This window comes from Syngnathus acus, chromosome 9, assembly GCF_901709675.1.
Source record: "Syngnathus acus chromosome 9, fSynAcu1.2, whole genome shotgun sequence".
Lineage (NCBI taxonomy): Eukaryota > Metazoa > Chordata > Actinopteri > Syngnathiformes > Syngnathidae > Syngnathus > Syngnathus acus.
Window position 1 is genome coordinate 636,143 of NC_051094.1, and position 18,325 is coordinate 654,467.

General features: G+C 42.9%; 2 protein-coding genes across 5 annotated transcripts; both read right to left on the reverse strand.

Moving 5' to 3' along the window:
• Window positions 1–1,641: 1,641 nt before the first annotated feature.
• Window positions 1,642–3,664, reverse strand: LOC119126693 (zinc finger protein 554-like). 2 transcript variants are annotated; one of them, XM_037258014.1, is made up of 3 exons: window positions 3,388–3,664; window positions 2,948–3,082; window positions 1,642–2,830 (listed from the first exon to the last, which is right to left on the reverse strand). In XM_037258014.1, exons 1-3 carry the CDS (start codon window positions 3,578–3,580, stop codon window positions 2,232–2,234), a joined length of 927 nt encoding a protein of 308 aa, XP_037113909.1. In that variant the 5' UTR covers window positions 3,581–3,664; the 3' UTR covers window positions 1,642–2,231. The 2 variants fall into 2 exon arrangements, with proteins under 2 accessions (XP_037113909.1, XP_037113908.1); XM_037258013.1 differs by having other exon boundaries at window positions 1,642–3,082; window positions 3,388–3,663.
• Window positions 3,665–8,609: 4,945 nt separating this feature from the next.
• Window positions 8,610–18,237, reverse strand: erap1b (endoplasmic reticulum aminopeptidase 1b). 3 transcript variants are annotated; one of them, XR_005098675.1, is made up of 20 exons: window positions 18,094–18,197; window positions 16,353–16,849; window positions 15,979–16,117; window positions 15,749–15,883; window positions 15,287–15,407; window positions 14,174–14,328; window positions 13,718–13,831; window positions 13,509–13,640; window positions 13,303–13,434; window positions 12,610–12,693; window positions 12,342–12,535; window positions 12,038–12,117; window positions 11,689–11,872; window positions 11,383–11,539; window positions 10,350–10,534; window positions 10,121–10,282; window positions 9,679–9,819; window positions 9,288–9,369; window positions 8,949–9,179; window positions 8,610–8,709 (listed from the first exon to the last, which is right to left on the reverse strand). XR_005098675.1 is itself a non-coding variant. In XM_037257924.1 (20 exons), exons 3-20 carry the CDS (start codon window positions 16,829–16,831, stop codon window positions 9,012–9,014), a joined length of 2,844 nt encoding a protein of 947 aa, XP_037113819.1. In that variant the 5' UTR covers window positions 16,832–16,849; window positions 16,980–17,068; window positions 18,094–18,237; the 3' UTR covers window positions 8,610–9,011. The 3 variants fall into 3 exon arrangements, 1 of the variants encoding a protein (XP_037113819.1); XR_005098676.1 differs by lacking the exon at window positions 18,094–18,197 and adding an exon at window positions 17,408–17,426; XM_037257924.1 differs by adding an exon at window positions 16,980–17,068 and having other exon boundaries at window positions 8,610–9,179; window positions 18,094–18,237.
• Between the last annotated feature and the right edge of the window lie 88 nt (window positions 18,238–18,325).

Consider the following 18,325-nt stretch of genomic DNA (forward strand, 5'->3'; position numbering starts at 1 on the left):
AGGTCACACAAAGAAAACAATGTACTATTACAAACGTTATTAGAGTCTAAAAAATGAGATGGGGCACATATGGCCAGCTCCATTTTTTGGACAACTTGTAAACACATTACTGTTGACGGTCTTCATGCCAAATGTGGTTAACATGCACAGGGCGGCAGATTAAAGCAATCGGGGCGGGGCCACTCACCTGCTACCTCAGATATTCATGTCAGCGGTGGTGTCACTGGGAACCCTTAAACTCACATAATGAACTGCACTAATTCCAACATCTTCAGTGTTGTGATCTATTACCATTGTAAAATGTTTGCATCTAAAAAACGTTGACGTGCCCGGGCTATTGGGGTCAGACTTCCTGCTGAGATTTTACATCTAAGGTTAGCAATCATTGGTGCAAAAACTGCTGAAAATGATGCAAACCGTTAAGACGTGCGGTGGTTTTGTTTGCTACTAAAATGTCTACCTCGTTTTTCCACGAAGACTACTGTAATTTGATGGTATTTAGAGTCCTGAGTATTTTTTCCTATTACTATTATATGCTAAATGTTTACTGCATTAGATTGTGCAACTGTTGGCCAACCTAATGGGTCAGAATGATCGACATTCGTAAAATCATCCCAAATTCAGTCACATAATACTCTGGGGCAATCATTAAAACAAGAGGGACAAAATACAACTCATAAACGGAAGACAACGAACGAGAGAATTGAACAGAGCACAAACACGTTGTCGAGCTGACAAAATGGCAGCCAATGCAAATCAACGATACTAGCAAATTCCTTACCTTACAGCAGAACGGAGCCTCAAACATGACGTCAATCATCGATGACCACCGCGCAAAACGTTCACCTAAGACGTTCAAGAGATCAACTCAAGTTTAGTTGATCACTTGTTAAATGTTAAACTTCTAACTTGGCACACGGGGTCGCGTAAATAACATTTCCGAGTTGAAAGGTGCCATCAACGAAAAGGACATCTGGACCAATTACACCTCGAGGTTTAATCATGTGTCTAATTAGCGGCCACAGGTGAAAGAGCTTCGAGCAGATTTGATTCAAAAACTGTTACGCACGCCTGAGATATATTTTTCAAAGCAAGTTTCATGTCACATAAAATGTTGATCATTAAATATAAACACAAATGGTTGTAACGGTTTTGAATGTCCGCTAGATGGAGACATTTAATCTGAATTTGAAGCGAAGCACGAGAACAGTTAAGAGCGATGCTTTCATCATTGACAATTCGACAGTTGTAATAATGCGATATAAATAAATAGCGTAATTACTTCTAGACCTCTGTTGAACTTCAGATTAGAAAAAGAAGCCCCTATTTCAACAATTCCAACTATTATTCAAATAAAACAGTCACAAATTGGGAATTCATTACTATAGTACAAAAACTGGAGGAGAAAATGTTTTATCAAAACCAGGTATTGTTTTGAAATCCATTAAATGAATTAAAGTCATTTATTTAACTCTATTGGTTTAACATGTCCAAACAAGAACATACTATTTTGATTCTGTATTTTATTTCTTCTAACTTTGACATCTTCAGGTATTGATTAGAACTAAATTAATTGTGTTTATTTCTATTTAAATCCAGATTAACCAGTAGACATCAGACACAGAAGCCTAGTGGCTTGGATACTTCAGTCACTTGCAATTTAATCACAGAAAGTTTAAAAAAAAAAAAAAAATCACTGAGGTAGTTTATTCAAACAGAAAAAATAAAGCCAGAACCAAAAACAATCAGACAACAGTAGTTGGTACTCAATAATAAATATATTTACAATTCAACTATTTACAGAGATGTAGTTTGGTTCATGTGGTGAAAATGTGCTGAAAGTCTTCCAATAATTCCTACTATCCATGTCCGGTTGGTTGACAGGTAAACTGGAGCTCATCTTTTTTCAGCTCCATTCTTATTCCACAAAGTTTAGACTAGTGTGGGCACAGACAATTTCTGATTTGAGACTATTGCGCTAAATTTGGTACAAAAGTAACTTGTGCAATAACAAATTTGGAGTTTTAACAAAAAGAACTTAGCGTACAAACTGTCATTAGTAGTTACAAGTTGTTTGTTGGCCCTACGCAGGATCATTTGGAGCTTGTTTTATTTCACAGTAGCTACAACTGCAAATGTGTTTTCTACAAGCAAAGGTTACTTCTGCAACAAATTCACCTCCCTAAAAATACAGCAAAACACTCAAAGGTCACATCAAGCGTTCCAACACTTCAGTTGGGCCACAGAACCGAGTTCCTCTCCCCAGACGAGGCAACGTACAGCATGTTGCCGTCGTGGACCCTCACCATGTGGTTCCTCAACACCGGCAGGCTACTGAACCCGGTCCCGCACGTGGTGCACGAGTACGGCTTCTCCCCCGTGTGGACTCTCAGGTGAACCCTGAGCGAGGAGCTCTGGCAGAATCTCTTGCCGCAGGTTTTGCAGAAATACGGCTTCTCACCCGTGTGACACCGCATGTGTATCTGCAAGCCCTGCATCCGCCGGAAGGTCTTGCGACACCTGCCGCACGAGTACGGCTTCTCCGTCGAGTGGGTGATCATGTGCTGCGCCAGGTAGCGCTTGAATCCGAAGCCCTTCCCGCAGATGTCGCAAACGAAAGGCTTGGCCTGCGCATACGCGTCCGAATCCATGTGGAGGCCGCCGCCGCCGCCGTGAAAAGGCTGCTCAAACATCGCCGCCTGATTGTTGACGGCTGACGAGGCGTTCTCCAAGTTCGACGTCCTGTCCTCCTGGTTGCGACGTTCCATTTTGATACTGCAGGTGGATGTAGAAGCCAGGTTGTCGCTAATTAGATAATCTTTGGTATTATCTGGATAAAAGTCACGGAAGACGATTTGATTATCGCTGCTCGGTTCGGAGACGTCAAAGTCGTCGTGTTCCGTGAAGTCGATGGCTTCTTTGTCCGCTTGGCCTTCGTTGTGGTCACCTGTCAAAGCCAGCGGCCAAACTGCACAGTTGGAAAAGTGTTCCTCTTGTTCCACTTTAATGTGCGAAGGTTCAAGGAGCTCCTGCTCCACACTGGTGATGCTGTCTTGGGAACACAAACCCCTCTCTGGGGACTCTGAGGAACATAGTTCGACGTCGTCAATGACAATATATTGGGGGAGAAACAATGAAGTCTATAAAGGAATAAATGACCATTTTAGTAAGGAAGGCCTTGACTCAAAAGCTTCATTTCGTGGCTACGCCTCAAACATTTTTTGGGTTATGCCCATCCTGGTCTTTTCCTATTCAACTTTACAACAGAAGGGAAACAAATGGGCAAAAATGCGAAATGCAAATCAATTCATTAGCTAGCAATGAATAGCAGATTGCTAGTAAATGTGTATAAAAGCTTACGTTGATACATGTCAATGTAGAACAAACCTGTAATGTGTGAAGGTCCGCTAGGTTTGCAGACGACGTCCAGAAGTCTGCGCTGACGGTCCATCTCTTCTTCGTAGGCGGCGATGGTTTTCTCAAAGACACCAAATATTTCTTCAGCCGCGGCAGTGAGTCGCTCGTTGACGAACGTCCTCAAGTGATGGAATTTGGACGAGCTCGATTGCGTCACCGACATGTTGTTTAGCCTCAAGAACGAGAAGATGCTAACCTACCTTTAGGCTTCGGGTTGTTTAACTTCCGGTAGTTGTGTTTTGCTGCTCGGTTCCGATGGTGCACGTGAGGCAATAAATGATTCCACTCTATTATTATTGTTGTTATTATTGTTGTTATTGTTGGTATCGTTGTTATTGTTGTTATGTTGTTGCTGTTGTTGTTGCAATGATAAGAGAACAAATAATACATGAGGATTTATTGTCATAATAATACGACTTTAATCTTGAAACTCTTTTTGTATTTTCAAAATACGTACAGCAATCTCTACTCTGCTCGAGAAAAACAAGGTATGTCCTTTCATAACAATTGGCCTTGAATTATGTTATTATGACTTCCTGTTGCCGTTTGTATCTTTACGGCGTAGTTGATTGGGATTCTTTTGGCACGCTGGGGGGTAAAAAATTAATTGTTCAAATGTTTTGAATTGCACTGATTTTTTATCAATGCTGATGGTAACAATGTGGAATGCTGAGTGGTTTTGCAATTTTAAGAGACCCCGTATTAGGGTTTGTTTGCTCTAAGTCAGGTGTCAAACTCAAGGCCCGGGGCCAGATACGGCCCGCCACATCATTTGATGTGGCCCGCGAAGACAAATTGTGCATCAAATTCGTGTGACATTACTAGAATTGCAAATTGTCTTCACTTTTAATACTTTTAATATTAATTTTTTTTTTTTTTAAATATTTGACCAGTTTGATTTGAAAACGATTTATTTGTCAGTTTAGTTTGTAGCTTTTACTGTATATAATATGAGGTGCTCATACAGATATTTGGGTTGACAGTCATAATGGCCCTCCGAAAGAAGCTATGACTACAATGCGGCCCGCGAAAAAAATGACTTTGACACCCCTGCTCTAAGTGGTCATCATCTGCCCAGCGAAGAACAACAATGTACTTGATGGGCCTAATCCAGTCAGGAAAAAGAAGATGACGAAGAAGATGCAGGAGAAGAAGCAGCGCAAATTCAAGTGTTGGGGATGTGTGACGTGCAGGGTTCATTTGGAATGAACACCCTCTTAAGCAACCAATTATGGTTCCTCGCCCGATAAAGGACTACTATCAGTTTTCCACTACAAACTGTCAAGCAATTCCAGTCCAGTTCAGTCCAGCCAGCCAGTATGAACTCACTGCTACTTTGTCTGATTATATTTGACCTAAATGTTCCCTTCAAACATTCCTCTAGAATTGCTCATCTATGTATTTTTATTATTTATTTTTTTCCATGGGGGGGTGTAATGTTAAAAACTGATTAATCATACATTTACAAGTGATCTTAACAATATTTTATTGTATACCATGCACGTATGACAATACTTCTCAAACCAAATATAAAGGCATTTTTGGTTTGGAGCATAAAAAATGATTGCTATACACTCTGTAAGTAAGTAGACCAGCTACTTGACTTGAAATGATATTAATATATATTCATACCATCATGTGCTCTGAAAAAAGGTGGGTTTCAGCAAAGTGTGTTAATTTTCCGGGTCATTGATGATGCCAACTCACCAGCATCCATTATCTTCATGATCACACATGTTCAAGATAAAGTCCAGTGGCCTCAGTGCAGTAATCAGACGGCAAGTATGTCCATTAGCTTGTCACGGCTGCAGTCTCTTTTTTATGACTGCGTTCAAGATTGGGCCGTGTCCGTGCGAGCTGACGCTGTGACGGTGCTCACGTTGTATTCCGTGTACGCTGGCGGCAGGTCGTCGGGCTTAAAATCCAGCTGGAACACGATAGAAGGACAAGACCACAGTCACTCCACACAGAAAGACGCAATCTCTGATCTACAGGCAGGTTGCAATCGTGACGCATAAACCGTACGGTTTGAAAATCAGGGAAAGTACTGCGTCTTCTGCTGCTTGTTTATTTTGGCTGTTATACGGCGACACATTTATGAAGAGTGAAAACAGGGAATATTTCCATATGTATTATATATGTACCTCTTTGGGCAGGATTGTTGGAGATTTGTTGACTCAATGTTTTTTAAATGTGGTTGTAACATTTTAAGTGTGTTTAAAGATGTGCCTGGGAAAGATTTAAATAGGGACATCAATTTAGCCCAAAATCACCTCAGTATAGGAAGGTGGGGGTCCACTGTGGCCTCCGGCAGTGTTGTACTGGGGCAGCGTAAAGGCTTCTTGGCTGTAGGGAGGCACTCCGTGGTGTTCGTCTTGCTCCTGCAGCTGTTGCTCCTGCAGCTGTTGCTCCTGCAGCTGTTGCTCCTGCTGCGCTAGTCTCCCATGAAAGGGGATGAAATATATGGGTGGCGGGCGACCGTCGTGCTCAGTCCGCCTCCACGCCTCCCTCTCGATCTCTTCCTCCCTCAGGCGGCTGCACGCCCTGCAGAATGTGGCGCAGAACATGATGAGGAGGCCGAAGCCCAGGACGGCCAGGAAGATCCTTGGGAGGAAAACCAATGTGGTGTCACTCACGTGTTGTATTTGGAGCTTGACACTTCTTCAATCATTACGTGCAAATGTACTTACTCCAGGGCGGGGATGTCGCCTAAAGACATCCTTTTGGGGAGCGTGAACGAATGAGGATCAAAAGAGAAGAACAGTCAGACCTGGAAGAGTCATTTGCGGTAGATTTTATTTCAAGTCAAATCGCTATTTTAGATGACATCATTGCGATTTCACAATATATACTGGACGAAACCATGCAACCACTGCACGGTACACTTTGAACCACAATAATTTGTCAGTCACCATGATCTGAGTTTTTTTTACAACCAATACGTGTCGAGATAAGTGTCCCTAGCATGCAACATGTCACACAATTTGCTTTACGGTCTGCTTTTACAGTCCAACCACACTGGTTGTTGCTGGTTCAGATTTGTTGCGTAATGATGTCATGTAGAACTCGATTATTGTCAAGACACCGAGTCCCTTTAGAGTTCATTCCATCCCTACTGCTCGATGCCTTGGGTCATTTTTTTATTCCTCGGTAGGTATGTGACACAGCATGAGATTTTTAGCCTTGGTTTAAATGTCTTCTGTGTTTTTAATTTTGACTTATGTTACAGGCGCATCGCTTCCAGAACACAACAGAAAAAGACAAAAAACAAAAGGATTTTTTTTTTTTTCGACCCAAACCATGATCAGATTTCTGATGACATCATATTCTCAGGATTTTAATTTGTCTTGATCATTTGACAATTCATTTCAATAAATAAATATTTTTAAAAAAATCTCAAATCAACTCTACTTTCAAGTTATTTCAGTGACGTTTCTGATCATTTAACAAACTATTTTGTCAGTCATAAAGAAATGAAAATAGAGCACGACGTAATGCTTAGGTAAGACACATGACACTCACAAGCGTCTGAATCATCGCATCGATTACTGACTGGACTGTACTACTGCATCCTGGAAAGGCACCCACCCAATGTCAACAGAGCTGCAGTTGGTCGCTAAATAAGGAGGAAGACAATCTATAGATCCCGTAGGAAATGTTGTCAGTATGTAAAAGCTTTGGTACTATTTGACAATTTAACGCACCTTTGTAAAGTAATGATTGACGGTATGTGCTTTGTAAATCATTCATAAACCGTTGTAAATTTCAATAGTGGGTGTTGGCTCACTATTTAGTCAGTTGCTGTGTTCTTCAAATTGCCTAAAAGTTGACCATGCACAATACTATGAGCCATAAAGTGTTGGAAATATCACAAGGGACTTCATTTCTTACACTTTATAGAGGGATGAGGAATACGAAGTGATAAAGCAGCAGCAACGTCAATAAAAAATCTTTTTTATTATCTTTACCTTTGGTTTTTAATTAACTTTCTTTACACAGTGGCTGGGAGAAATCTCGTGTGTTAATTTCCTTTTAATATGTGAGGCACAATAATGTTAAATATGGCTACTCGTGTTTCAATAAGTGTTAACTCTTTATGTTCAGGAGTGAGTCCCAGCGTCTCCATGCCAACTCTTTCAGTTCCATGCTCATATTCTTCCATGTGAGCCAAAAGGAGATGTAAAGATTCTTACCTTGAGTCGCAGTGACGGCTCTTCTGAGGTATGGGCTCAGCAGAACCAAGGTTGCGTTCAGATGACGGTGTGCTGCTGCCAGGGAGCGGACCGCGGCCCGCCCGGTCTGTGTTAAGCACGGAAAAAGAATGAATACAAAGGAGTTTCTCATGCGAGCCCAAGCTGTTTTCTATGATAGTACATGCTGCCTTTTATTGGTATGTGCCAAAGGTCCACCTCAAGAATTTATGGTGGCTGCAGAGGTTTTAAAGTAAACGCTACTGCCGGCAGGCCAGGCCACGCCCCCTCACCTGAGCCCACTTTGGACACAGGTGAGGTGGTTAAGATCCTGTCGACAACAAATTGTTACATTTCAAATGATTTCTACAATGGGCAGATCTGAGGGAGAAGCTTCACAGTGTATGTTACAGTGGATGTAAAAAGTCCACACAAAGCCGGCCGGGGCGCTTTTAGAGCCATTTTACTCGAGGGGCAAGTCCCACCCCATTGTCTAAATTGCTTCACTGTAATTATGTGCAGAAACAATTTGGAGGAACTGTATCATCACTTGTTTTAATCCGATGCCACTCTGCATTGACACCGTATATCAAGTCAGCATGTGGTACACTCATGGCAAGGACATCCGTGTTTCTTCAGGCATTGCAATATTCAAGCAGATCAACGTTTCATTTAGAAGAGAGTTGCTGTCATGGGACGTTCACTCCAAATTTATAAAGTCACGGTTGCAATACCATACATGAAGCAAGTCAGCAGCAATGGACAATAATGTTCAGCTTCAATAAAACCTTGAAAGCAAGGCGACAGCTTCAAAAAGTGACGTCTCGTATCGCAGCATCTCTAGCGATGAACAACAATCTCAGTGCATTAGCAAAACATTGGCACAAAACAGTGTCAGTCTTCATTCAAATCATAATATTAAAGGGATAGTTGGAAAGTTACACAAAGAAATGCATTGTCAACAGGTACAACAGGTGAAGTCCACAACTACGTTTCCTGTGCAGTATCGGAAGGCGTATTCCAGATGATTTTGGATGACGATGGAAAAAAGGAGTCGAAAATCATATTCACGCCTATGGACAATTTGGAATCTGTAATTAACCTCACTGTCAAGATTTGGGGGTAGGGCAACAACAGAGTACAATGAAAAAAGGGGGGGGGGGGGGTTGGGGAGAACCCCAAGGTTCAATGTTCCGCCCATGAAACATTTCAAGTTCCAACATGAACTTCATAATGACAAACTTCTGGGGTCAACACAAAAGCCCTAAAACAACAATTTGACATTAAAAAGATGTTTCAGTGAAACTGTGTCCACTTGAGAAGTTCCTCGAAAAGTACGACCTACCTGTCACCCCCAAAATAGGACAATTTGGGTAAGAAATTGAAAAAGCGTCTGTGTGCCTATCACAAGTCCTCGTGAGTAACTCTCTGGCGTTTTCTCAGCCAGGACTGCAGTAAGGGCAAGTTGGTCTCGGCCCATTGTATGTTATCGGTGATGGTGTCGTAGGCCTGCTGGATACATCGCATCTCTGAGCCCGTCTCCACCTCCAGAGAGCTGAAGAATTTTCCCACCTGAGCACAAGAACGGAAACCAGTGGGTAGATGAGAAAGATCAAGAGATGAACAATTCACAATGTGACGTATGGAGATGAATAAAACGGCGACGCTATGCGCGCTCACCGATATGAGCATCGTTTTTGTGGAATACAGGCTGGTCACTCCCGTCACCATGTGCGCTATGGAGGAGGAGCCAACTTCAAACCTGCAAAAGAGATTTCAATCCAAACATCGGTTTCGATTCGATTATTTTTCGAAACGGTTCAAATTGTTACGACCACCAAGGATTATGCGATTTGATGCCTCAAGACCTGACCCCATTTCAGTTCACTCTGCAATCTAGGGTTGGCTATCATTCCAAAAATGATAACACTTCTTACCTAATAGACCCTGGCTGAGACTTTGGAAATCAGACAGGCACAGGTAAGAAAGTAGTCCACATGTTGTCCCATTTTGTCATAATAAGTAGTATCTTGAGCCATAAAAATAATTTGCGGTGCGGCTTACGACTGACTTTTTGATCAGGGTCGCCCAGTTCGCTCGGAGGAAGTCCCACGCTAGTCTGTGGCCTCGGGGGTTCCTGCTGATCGAGACCACCACATGTGGGAGCTCTTGAGTTTTCACCACTTCACCCAGAAGACTCTGCTCCAGAAGCCTGCAGATGAAAGAAGAGACCCACTGTTTGAAAAATGATTCAATCAATCCAAAATGAAATATGAATACTCAAAGATCGATAGAGAATAACGAGAGCAGTGTGCTGCAGGGGGCGCTACAGACCCATCTTTTTATACTTGCGTAGTATGTTTAGATGATTGCATTTTTTTTCTCTCAACCAATTTGGTGAGTTCTCGTTTATGTATGGGCCCCAAAAAATGATGATAATAATCAGGGGTGTCCCGAGTCCAATGTTGATAATCGTTCCAAAATCATGGCAAAAATGCCAAATGAATACGTACCACTTGAGCTTTTTATACAACGGGCTGATGGTCAAGGCAATCCTGATGCGGTCCTGGACGGACATTTGCAAAGTCCGGCGGTAGAAGTCAAAGAGGAAGTCCCAGCCTTCCTCTGTTTGAGCCCCGACAACGTACACGGCCAAGGTGATGTCGACGGGGAGGCTGAAAGCAGATGTCTTCATTGGTCATCGTGGTGACTCAAAGGTCCTGAGGGAATGGCGCCTCTGACCTTATTTGGCCGTCCGAGTCCTTCCAAAGGTTGAATATGTGCTTGGCTTTGGTCACGCAAGGAGTGTAGTTCCTGACACAGGCAAACAGCAGCAGGTAGCTACGCATCGTCCGCTCGGACGACGAACCGGAGTCGTCCCACTTCTGAGTGTCGATCAAATTCTTGAACAGGTCCAGCATAAAAGTCTGTGCGCAAAACATGATCGTCGGGTGGAATTCATTGTTCAATTAATTCATCCATTTTCACTTATTGAGCAGAGTTGCTATGCTCTCTTTTGATTCAATCTCACATTCAGTCGAATGGACCCAAAGCTACATTTCTTTTAGTGGTGTGCTCACTTTTGTTGCCAGGGCTTTCAACTGGGGCCCGTCAATTTAGTCAAGTTTAAAAAAATACGAAACTGTCAAAAATGTTCTGTCTCTGCATCTTTGTGTAAGCCAAAAAAGTGATTTTATGATCACTTCTTTCTAATTAATCTGTATTTGACTTGCCAAATATCTGACTCGACATCAGGCTGTGACATAACAAATTCGGTAAGCAAGTCATGTGACAAAAGCCTTCACACGCATCTCATTCATACGCCAAATGAAACCAGTCAGACAGTGTCAGGGTTTTCCAGATGATCTTGATCGTATGATTATGTTGGAATGTAACCTGTAATAAATAACCTCGCTTGTCCCATCCTACACAACGTCGTAAAACACCCCCTGCTATGCTTTGACTAGAAGTCAAGGGCTTCAACTCCATCCAGTCCACCCTGTTTCTTATTAATAAAAATGCTCTTGCAAGAGGCCAGAGTCAGACCTCATTGGATCATCGCTGTACGCACGGCGACGAATGGCTCTCCATTTGCAAATGCTTAAAAAGGGCATACTGTCTCCCGTGTGGTTCTTGCAAGCTAAGTTAGAGTGAGCACCACTCTTACAGACAGCATTTCAACTGCAATTTTTGGGGACTTCATTATCGTTTGATATGCTCTGTCACACCAGTGTCTGTCTCCAAACCACAAAAACAACAGGCAGACTTTGCCAACCTTCATGCCGTCTTCCAGAGGTCCAATTTCCCTTCTTTCTATCAGTTTATAGATCGGGATGAGCTCTTGGAAGCCCTGAGTCACGGTCATGATGTCGGTCTCTTTGGGCAGATATGAGGCGAGCTCCAGGGCTGTTTCCAAGCTAACCTTCTTGATGCTGCAACACACACATTACATATACACATGATATATACATATATATAATACGGACAGACAGACATAGAATATACACACAACGCACACAGAATATAGGTCGATAGCTCGATACGTTCCGAACTTTTGACTGAAAGAAATGCTAATCCTGACCTGGCTAGCCGGAAGACGTCATGCATGAGGCTGACACGGTCCTTGCTGCTGAGCGCCGTGTGGTTGTAGTGCAGCAGTTTAATCAGATTCTTCCACCCGTCTTTGCCGTAGTGAACGATGTAGTAGCCGTTCATGTCCACGTTGAACTTAACCCAGTCCACATTGTTTGGGAGGCGCAGGAGATCTGTGGACAAGGAAGGAAGTTACACTACATGCAATTAAAGTACTGAACAGGCATAAAACGGCAAAAATGTTTCATTATGTTAAATAAATAAATAAATAAATACTGCATGCAAAACATGAGAAAGTCAAGATTTTTTTTTTTTTTTTTTTTAAATCAACTTCTTACCTACTGGGGATTTCATCAGGTGATGGTATGTTGTGGCAGAGTCGCTTGTCTTGTATGTCAGTGGAATTTTCCAAATGGACCTGAACACATCAGCGCTATTAAAATTGCATTTATAGAAAGAAAAAAACAAAACATTGCAAGTGGGCCTCGTCATAAGCATGGCTTTTAGGAGAGTCTTCATGGATTTGGAGCTATTTCGCCAACACCACGTAGCACGTAGCATACCATGGGTTAAAATGTGCACTTTGTTTTCAAATTTGAGTCTTCCGTCTAATGAGGACAAGCGGCATTTTTTTTTTTTTACTTCTCGTCATGGGTGGGGTCGTCGGTGTCGTCGGTGGAGGTAGAGGAGGAGGCGGGCGGAGGCTCCATCTTCAGGTAACGCTGCTGGGTGAGCAGGAGCTTGCGAGATTTTAATTCAATGTTGACTAGCGGAAATCCCGTCTGTAGCGTCCACGTTTCCATGATGCTCTTGATGTCAAACTTCTCCCCATCGTACTGTTTTGTGACCACACAAATCAACCTCAACATGTCCAAAACATTTGGTGATATTTTCATGCATAGAAACTTACTAATGCTCCAGATGGCAGGGTGAGCTTGGAGCAGAATTGTTTTTGCTTTGATGGCGCGCCTGGTAGATCATTCAGATCGCAAACCTGTTCAAGATATGAAACGAGACAGAAAGAGTGGCATGCTATATAGAAAATGTTTCTGTCTTGTTTAATTTGATTGATTGATTGCTATATAGAATATAAGAAGTGGCATGCTACATAGAAATTGTTTCTGTCTTGTTAAAGGTTATTGGTTTATATATTTATTTATTGCTAAATAGAATATAAGAAGTGGCATGCTACATAGAAAATGTTTCTGTCTTGTTCAATTTTATTTATTTATTTTATTGTAAAATTGTATTTGTTTTGTTTATTAAATGTATTGTTTTTTGTGCACTTTACAAATACTGTGAAATGATTTTGGAAAAATAATATAGAGTAATAGTGATTGATTTGAGCTCAATATGGTAATTGTGATTTAATAGGTGCTTATTTTTTTCATGGAAAAAAAATCACTATCATATTGTAAACAATATGGCGAAACATGTGGCAAAGACATCATTAAATGGAACGTCGCCTTTGCCACCATAATAAGAGATAATCACAACTCCTCAGTGAGCTGCAGTCATAATATTTGTTTTCCACAGAGGATAAAGAAGATTGCAAAAATGATTTGGTCCAATAGCCTTTTGCTTATGCACATCAATCACTCACGTTGGTCAAGCTCTCCCACAGGTGGCTGTTGACGGTGTTTCTGTAGCTGTAGCGCTTCAAGTAGCGAACGATCCCCACCTCGAACACTTCAGGTGTCAGGAAGCCTTTCAGCATATTCAGAACGCACGCTCCCTGAAAAATAGAAAGTGTCAAACAAAGAAAGACACACCCTGAACAAGGAAACATTGACAAAACAAAAACCAGACCTTATCGTAAGACATTTCATCAAACATTTCCTGGATCTCAGTGGGGTTTTCCACCCGGGTGGAAACGGGGTGTGATGAGGTGAGACTGTCCACCTCCATGGCGTTGTAGCACTTCCCCAAGAATAAGTCACTCTAAGAGGTAAGAGACTTGTAGGTGGCTTTTGTACGTGCTGAATGAATCCCTCGCGCACGGCGGCTGAAGCTCTCACCGCTTGGAGCTCCGGGTAGGTGACGTCCACGGCGATCAACTCCATAAACTTGGCAAAACCCTCGTTGAGCCACAGGTCATTCCACCACTCCATCGTCACCAAGTTGCCAAACCACTGCAACAGACAAGACAATGGACAAATATTCGAATATAGTGCGTAGCAAAAGTCCACACACCCTTTTTGTGAGATTGTGTTCACTTCCTTTTGTGTTTGTCTCGTTCCTCTTTTGTTTGAATTCTTAGTAAGTCACAGTGTCCCATCGCTGGTGAGCTATTTTTAGAACGGAGCCCATGGTGTCCCTTGGGGCTTACCAGATCATATTGCGAATTTCTTTTTCGGATTGATTTATCTTGGTTTTCTTTTATTCTTACAAATACCTGGCATTTAAATAGGGGCGTGTAGACTTTTTACAGCCACTGCGAAATCCTTCCCGATGATGCATTGCGGTGCTCTTGCCTGGTGCGCAAGCTCGTGAGCGATAATCTTGGCGATTTGCACTTTGTCCGAAATGGAGGATTTTTCCGGGTGGAAGAGAAGGGCGGCCTCTCTGTAGGTGGTCAGACCCCAGTTCTCCATCGCCCCCGACTGGAAATCGGGGATGGCGGCCAGGTCTGCGGGAACCAAAAGGAAAGACCAAACAGCCAGTCATAAATAAGACTCGGAAAAAAATATCGGTGTGCTTGTATTTCCTTCCGCCCGTGTGTTTACTGACTTGTTGAGACGCGTGAGAACACACATAAGGCTTCATCACTGCCAGTCAACATCATTTATCACCCGTCAGGTGAAATGTGAAACGGAGACATGTCATTCAACTACTGTCCCCCTTATTCATGCTGACTGGCACCTTGTATATAAGAATGGGCACAGCACCCGAGGTCATATGCACACCTGCAATGCAATGTACCAGTGTGCAACTGGGGTTCCCTGTTATTCATGATAAGCACAACCTTTCACACAGAGGCGTAGCCAGGAATTTTTCCAGTAGGGGCGCACGCCCACAGGAAAAAAAAATCGAACATCACCCACGCCGTTCGCTGATCGCTAAAACAACGTCCGGGAGGCAAACGGTGAATGGATAACATCGCGCACATAGAATAGCGCAAGCACATTCGCGCAAGACCGAAAGAAAAAAACGGCATGAAAATGAAGATTCGAAAAAGCTCGATTTTTTTTTTCTTCTTTTTTTTCAACCGGGGCGCCGCCCTGGCTCGCCCCGGCTTGGCTACGCCTCTGCTTGCACAGACTTTTTTGGTATGACTCGGCCGGGGATCGGAGCCACGACTTGCCAGTCTCAGGGCGGACACTCATACCACAAGGTCACTGAGCTGGTTAACTGGGGTTACCTGTAATTCATGATAACCACAACCTTGCCTAGACTAATCCAGAGTCCAAAGAAAGAGAGACAAAGATTGCCTGTGTTTTTGTTAGTGAAAACTTTTGTTGATTGCAAAGAAGCTAAATGTATTTGACTGAAAAGGTTTGAAGAAGTCAGGTTGGTTTCCACCCCAGTGGTAACTGTTGCGACATCTCGCATTCTGGCTGCCGTCAAATGCCTCAAAACATGCTCACCCTGTTTGGGGAGCGGGTAAGGAATATCGAAGTAGTCGTCGTAAAAGTCGAGCAGCTTCACAGCGGCGTCCAGCGCGAAGTCCGTCTGGTTGATTTTCTCAGCGACGGCGTAGACGGAAATCTGACGGCGATTAAGAATGCATCATTTATGTGCTCCTCCATAACGCTAACGTGTGGTGCCTTGCGATTTAGGTTTCAATCAAATGGAATATTTTTAGAATCGAACATTCTGTCCATTCATGGATCCAATTTTATTTTGCGCGAATAAAATCCAAAGACTCAAATCATTTTTCCGTGAAAACATTTTGCGTCAGAAAAAACCTCCAACCTTTTTCACAGAACAGTTTTACAGTTTGAAATTCAAATGAAAGACTCGGATTGCGATGCCAAAAAAAAAAAAAATCAAGATAATCAAGATATGTGACACACGTGAATGAATCTGGGAGTGAGGCTCTCCCTCACCTTGACGCCATGTTGGCTCGTCTTGCTCACAGAGTGAAAGTCAGACACGATGAAGGCTACCAAGTATGTGCTCATCTTCACTGTGGTGGCAAAGTGATCCTCAAACATATCTCCTGGCAATGCGACCGATTTTGTCTGTGACGTAAGAGATACAGAGCAACAACAATCGGTATAGCGCCAGAACTGGAGAAACAAGTGCAGTCCGTCCGTCCGCATATATTGTAGAGTACCTTGGGCATATTGGAAAGGGCTATGTGTTGCGGTTCCCGAATGATGGCGATGGTGAAGTTGGCTTTAAAGGCGGGCTCATCGAAACAAGGGAAGGCTGCTCGGGCAAAGGTGGCTTCAAACTGCGTGCAGGCCATGATCCTAATAACATGAACACAAGACACATGGTCACACATGTCATTCCTCTCCAATCCAACAGGGGGCAGTAACAACTACTACAATGCTGGGGCCAACTGCCACATACACAGCAAGCTTCTTTATCCCACCCCCCAGTTTTATCGTAACAAATATCACAATCAGCATTGACCTCAATTCATTTAGATTGGATCGGCCCTTGATAGCAAAAAATAAAACAAAAAAATACAAAAACACTTACCGGCGCTCCCCACTGCTGGTGCGGTAGCTGCTCTTATAAAAACCATGGTAGCTGTCTGAGAGATTTGCGGAAAATTCCAAATGGACCTCGTAGTCCTCCCCTTGAGGGATCACTTCATCTGACATCAGAGCAAGCTGCTGGTAAATGGAGTTCTCCAAAATCTGAAGAGACTTCATCCCCTCGGGCGTCTTGAGCCTGGCGTTGAAGGTCTTCAACTGCTTGGCGTGCAAAATGATAGCTTTGGTGTCTTCTTGCACATCCAACTGGATGCGAACCACGCCGGTGAAGGTCAGAGTGGTCAGATTGGGGTGAATGGTCAGGTCGTAATGGACGGGGATGACGGTTTGCGGGAGTCTCATCTGATGCCAGGGGAACGGCTGAGCGCCGGTGACGTCATGCAGACTTAAGTGTGGGAGCTGTGCCCCAAACGCTTGGCCCAGGTGAAGAAAGACCACCAAGCGAAGAGCAGCCACGAACATGGTGGCTACTGAAACCACCTGTTGGAATCAAAATCTGCGCAAAAAACACACAAACTATATTTACAATGGTAATTGTCGAGGTATTTAAAATGAGCACGTGCCAGACAGTATTGCTTTTTTAAATTGCTCTGAGCTTGAAATGATTTACCTGACTTTGAAACGAGGATGGCGGGTTCAGGAATGATAGTGGGCCAAAATGATAGTTGTCACAGTTGACCCTGCGCCCTGCAGTAGGTTCTTCAAAGGATTAGCGAAGAAGAATGAATAGGATTCAAAACATCATATGAATCCAAATCAATTTCATTTCCTCGAAATAACCTGTAGCTATAGCATAAAGTCATTTATTAACGTTTTAGCGGGGGGAAAAAGATCTCTCCAAACAAGAAGCATTCAATGGTTTTAATCTGGACGACTGGGAATTAAAAAATGCCATGTTTATGGATAAATATAAAGAATGCACTTTTGTTCCCTGTTACATCGCTTCCCCATTGTTCGAGCCACTAAATCAAACAATTAGAAATGTGCGGCTAATTTTAGAACAACCCGACAATCTCACGGTCAGTGAATTCAGGTCACCTTGTTCTGTCAAATCATAATAATAATAACCTTAATGTAGCCAAAGAGCTACACGCTGTTATGGCTGATTTGTAATCCACGTTTGTCATTGGAGCAAGGAATATGACATCAGCCGACGCGAGGACGGTGGGTGCGCAGGGACCGTCAACAAAATACAATCCGAAATCGGGAGCTCGCAGAAAATGTTTATACGTATCATTTAACAATGTTTGTATTTGTTGTTATTTAAAATAATAATAATGATAATTATTGAAACAACAATTTACCGTACATCACTTGACAGGATTAAACCTCGTTTTTATCCGTGTCAATTCTTGTTAATTTCGTCTCGAAACTTTACAGTTGTTACTTGTTGACGGTCTCTGCGCACCGTCTCCGCGTCGGCTCTTCCTTCATTCCTCGCTCCAATGAAAAGTGGATTAAAAATCAACTCATAACATCTTGTAGCTCGTTGGCGACACTACCGTGGTTAGAAAGAAGCATTATTTGTTTGAATGATCCTGAGGTATTACGTTATTGGACCGACAACTACGAATGTGCAATTCTGTTCCTTCCTTGAGGCAAATTTGAGTCCCCTTATCAAAATACACGAAAGCCGTTCTATAACACAGACTCCGTATTTCTCATAATGTCGCGATACATGCTTACATTTTTAAATCATACAGTGTCAAAAGAATTGTATTTACCGTTTCGATTCGGACGCGCTCAGCAGACAGAGGAAGGAGCGCAAGTGAAAGCTGGCAAAAGCAAATGCATGCCGGGAGATTGCAACTTCCTTCTCATCAAATATTTGGGTTTCGTCACACACCCACATTCACATGCGGGAATCGAACTCACACAAAACAAGCAAGTGTAACCCTACAATCAGCGACTCCCCTTCTCATCAAATATCACCGCGCAGTGCAGCGCAGCGCAACT

Coding starts and splice junctions, on each gene's coding strand:
- LOC119126693 (XM_037258013.1), bottom strand. CDS start 3,580: ATGTCGGTGACGCAATCGAGCTCGTCCAAATTCCATCACTTGAGGACG. Junction 3,083..3,387: donor CGGACCTTCACACATTACAG/GTTTGTTCTACA, acceptor TATGTTCCTCAG/AGTCCCCAGAGAGGGGTTTG.
- erap1b (XM_037257924.1), bottom strand. CDS start 16,831: ATGTTCGTGGCTGCTCTTCGCTTGGTGGTCTTTCTTCACCTGGGCCAA. Junction 12,536..12,609: donor CCCTGCCATCTGGAGCATTA/GTAAGTTTCTAT, acceptor GTCACAAAACAG/TACGATGGGGAGAAGTTTGA. Junction 9,370..9,678: donor TGGGCGACCCTGATCAAAAA/GTCAGTCGTAAG, acceptor TCTCTTTTGCAG/GTTTGAAGTTGGCTCCTCCT.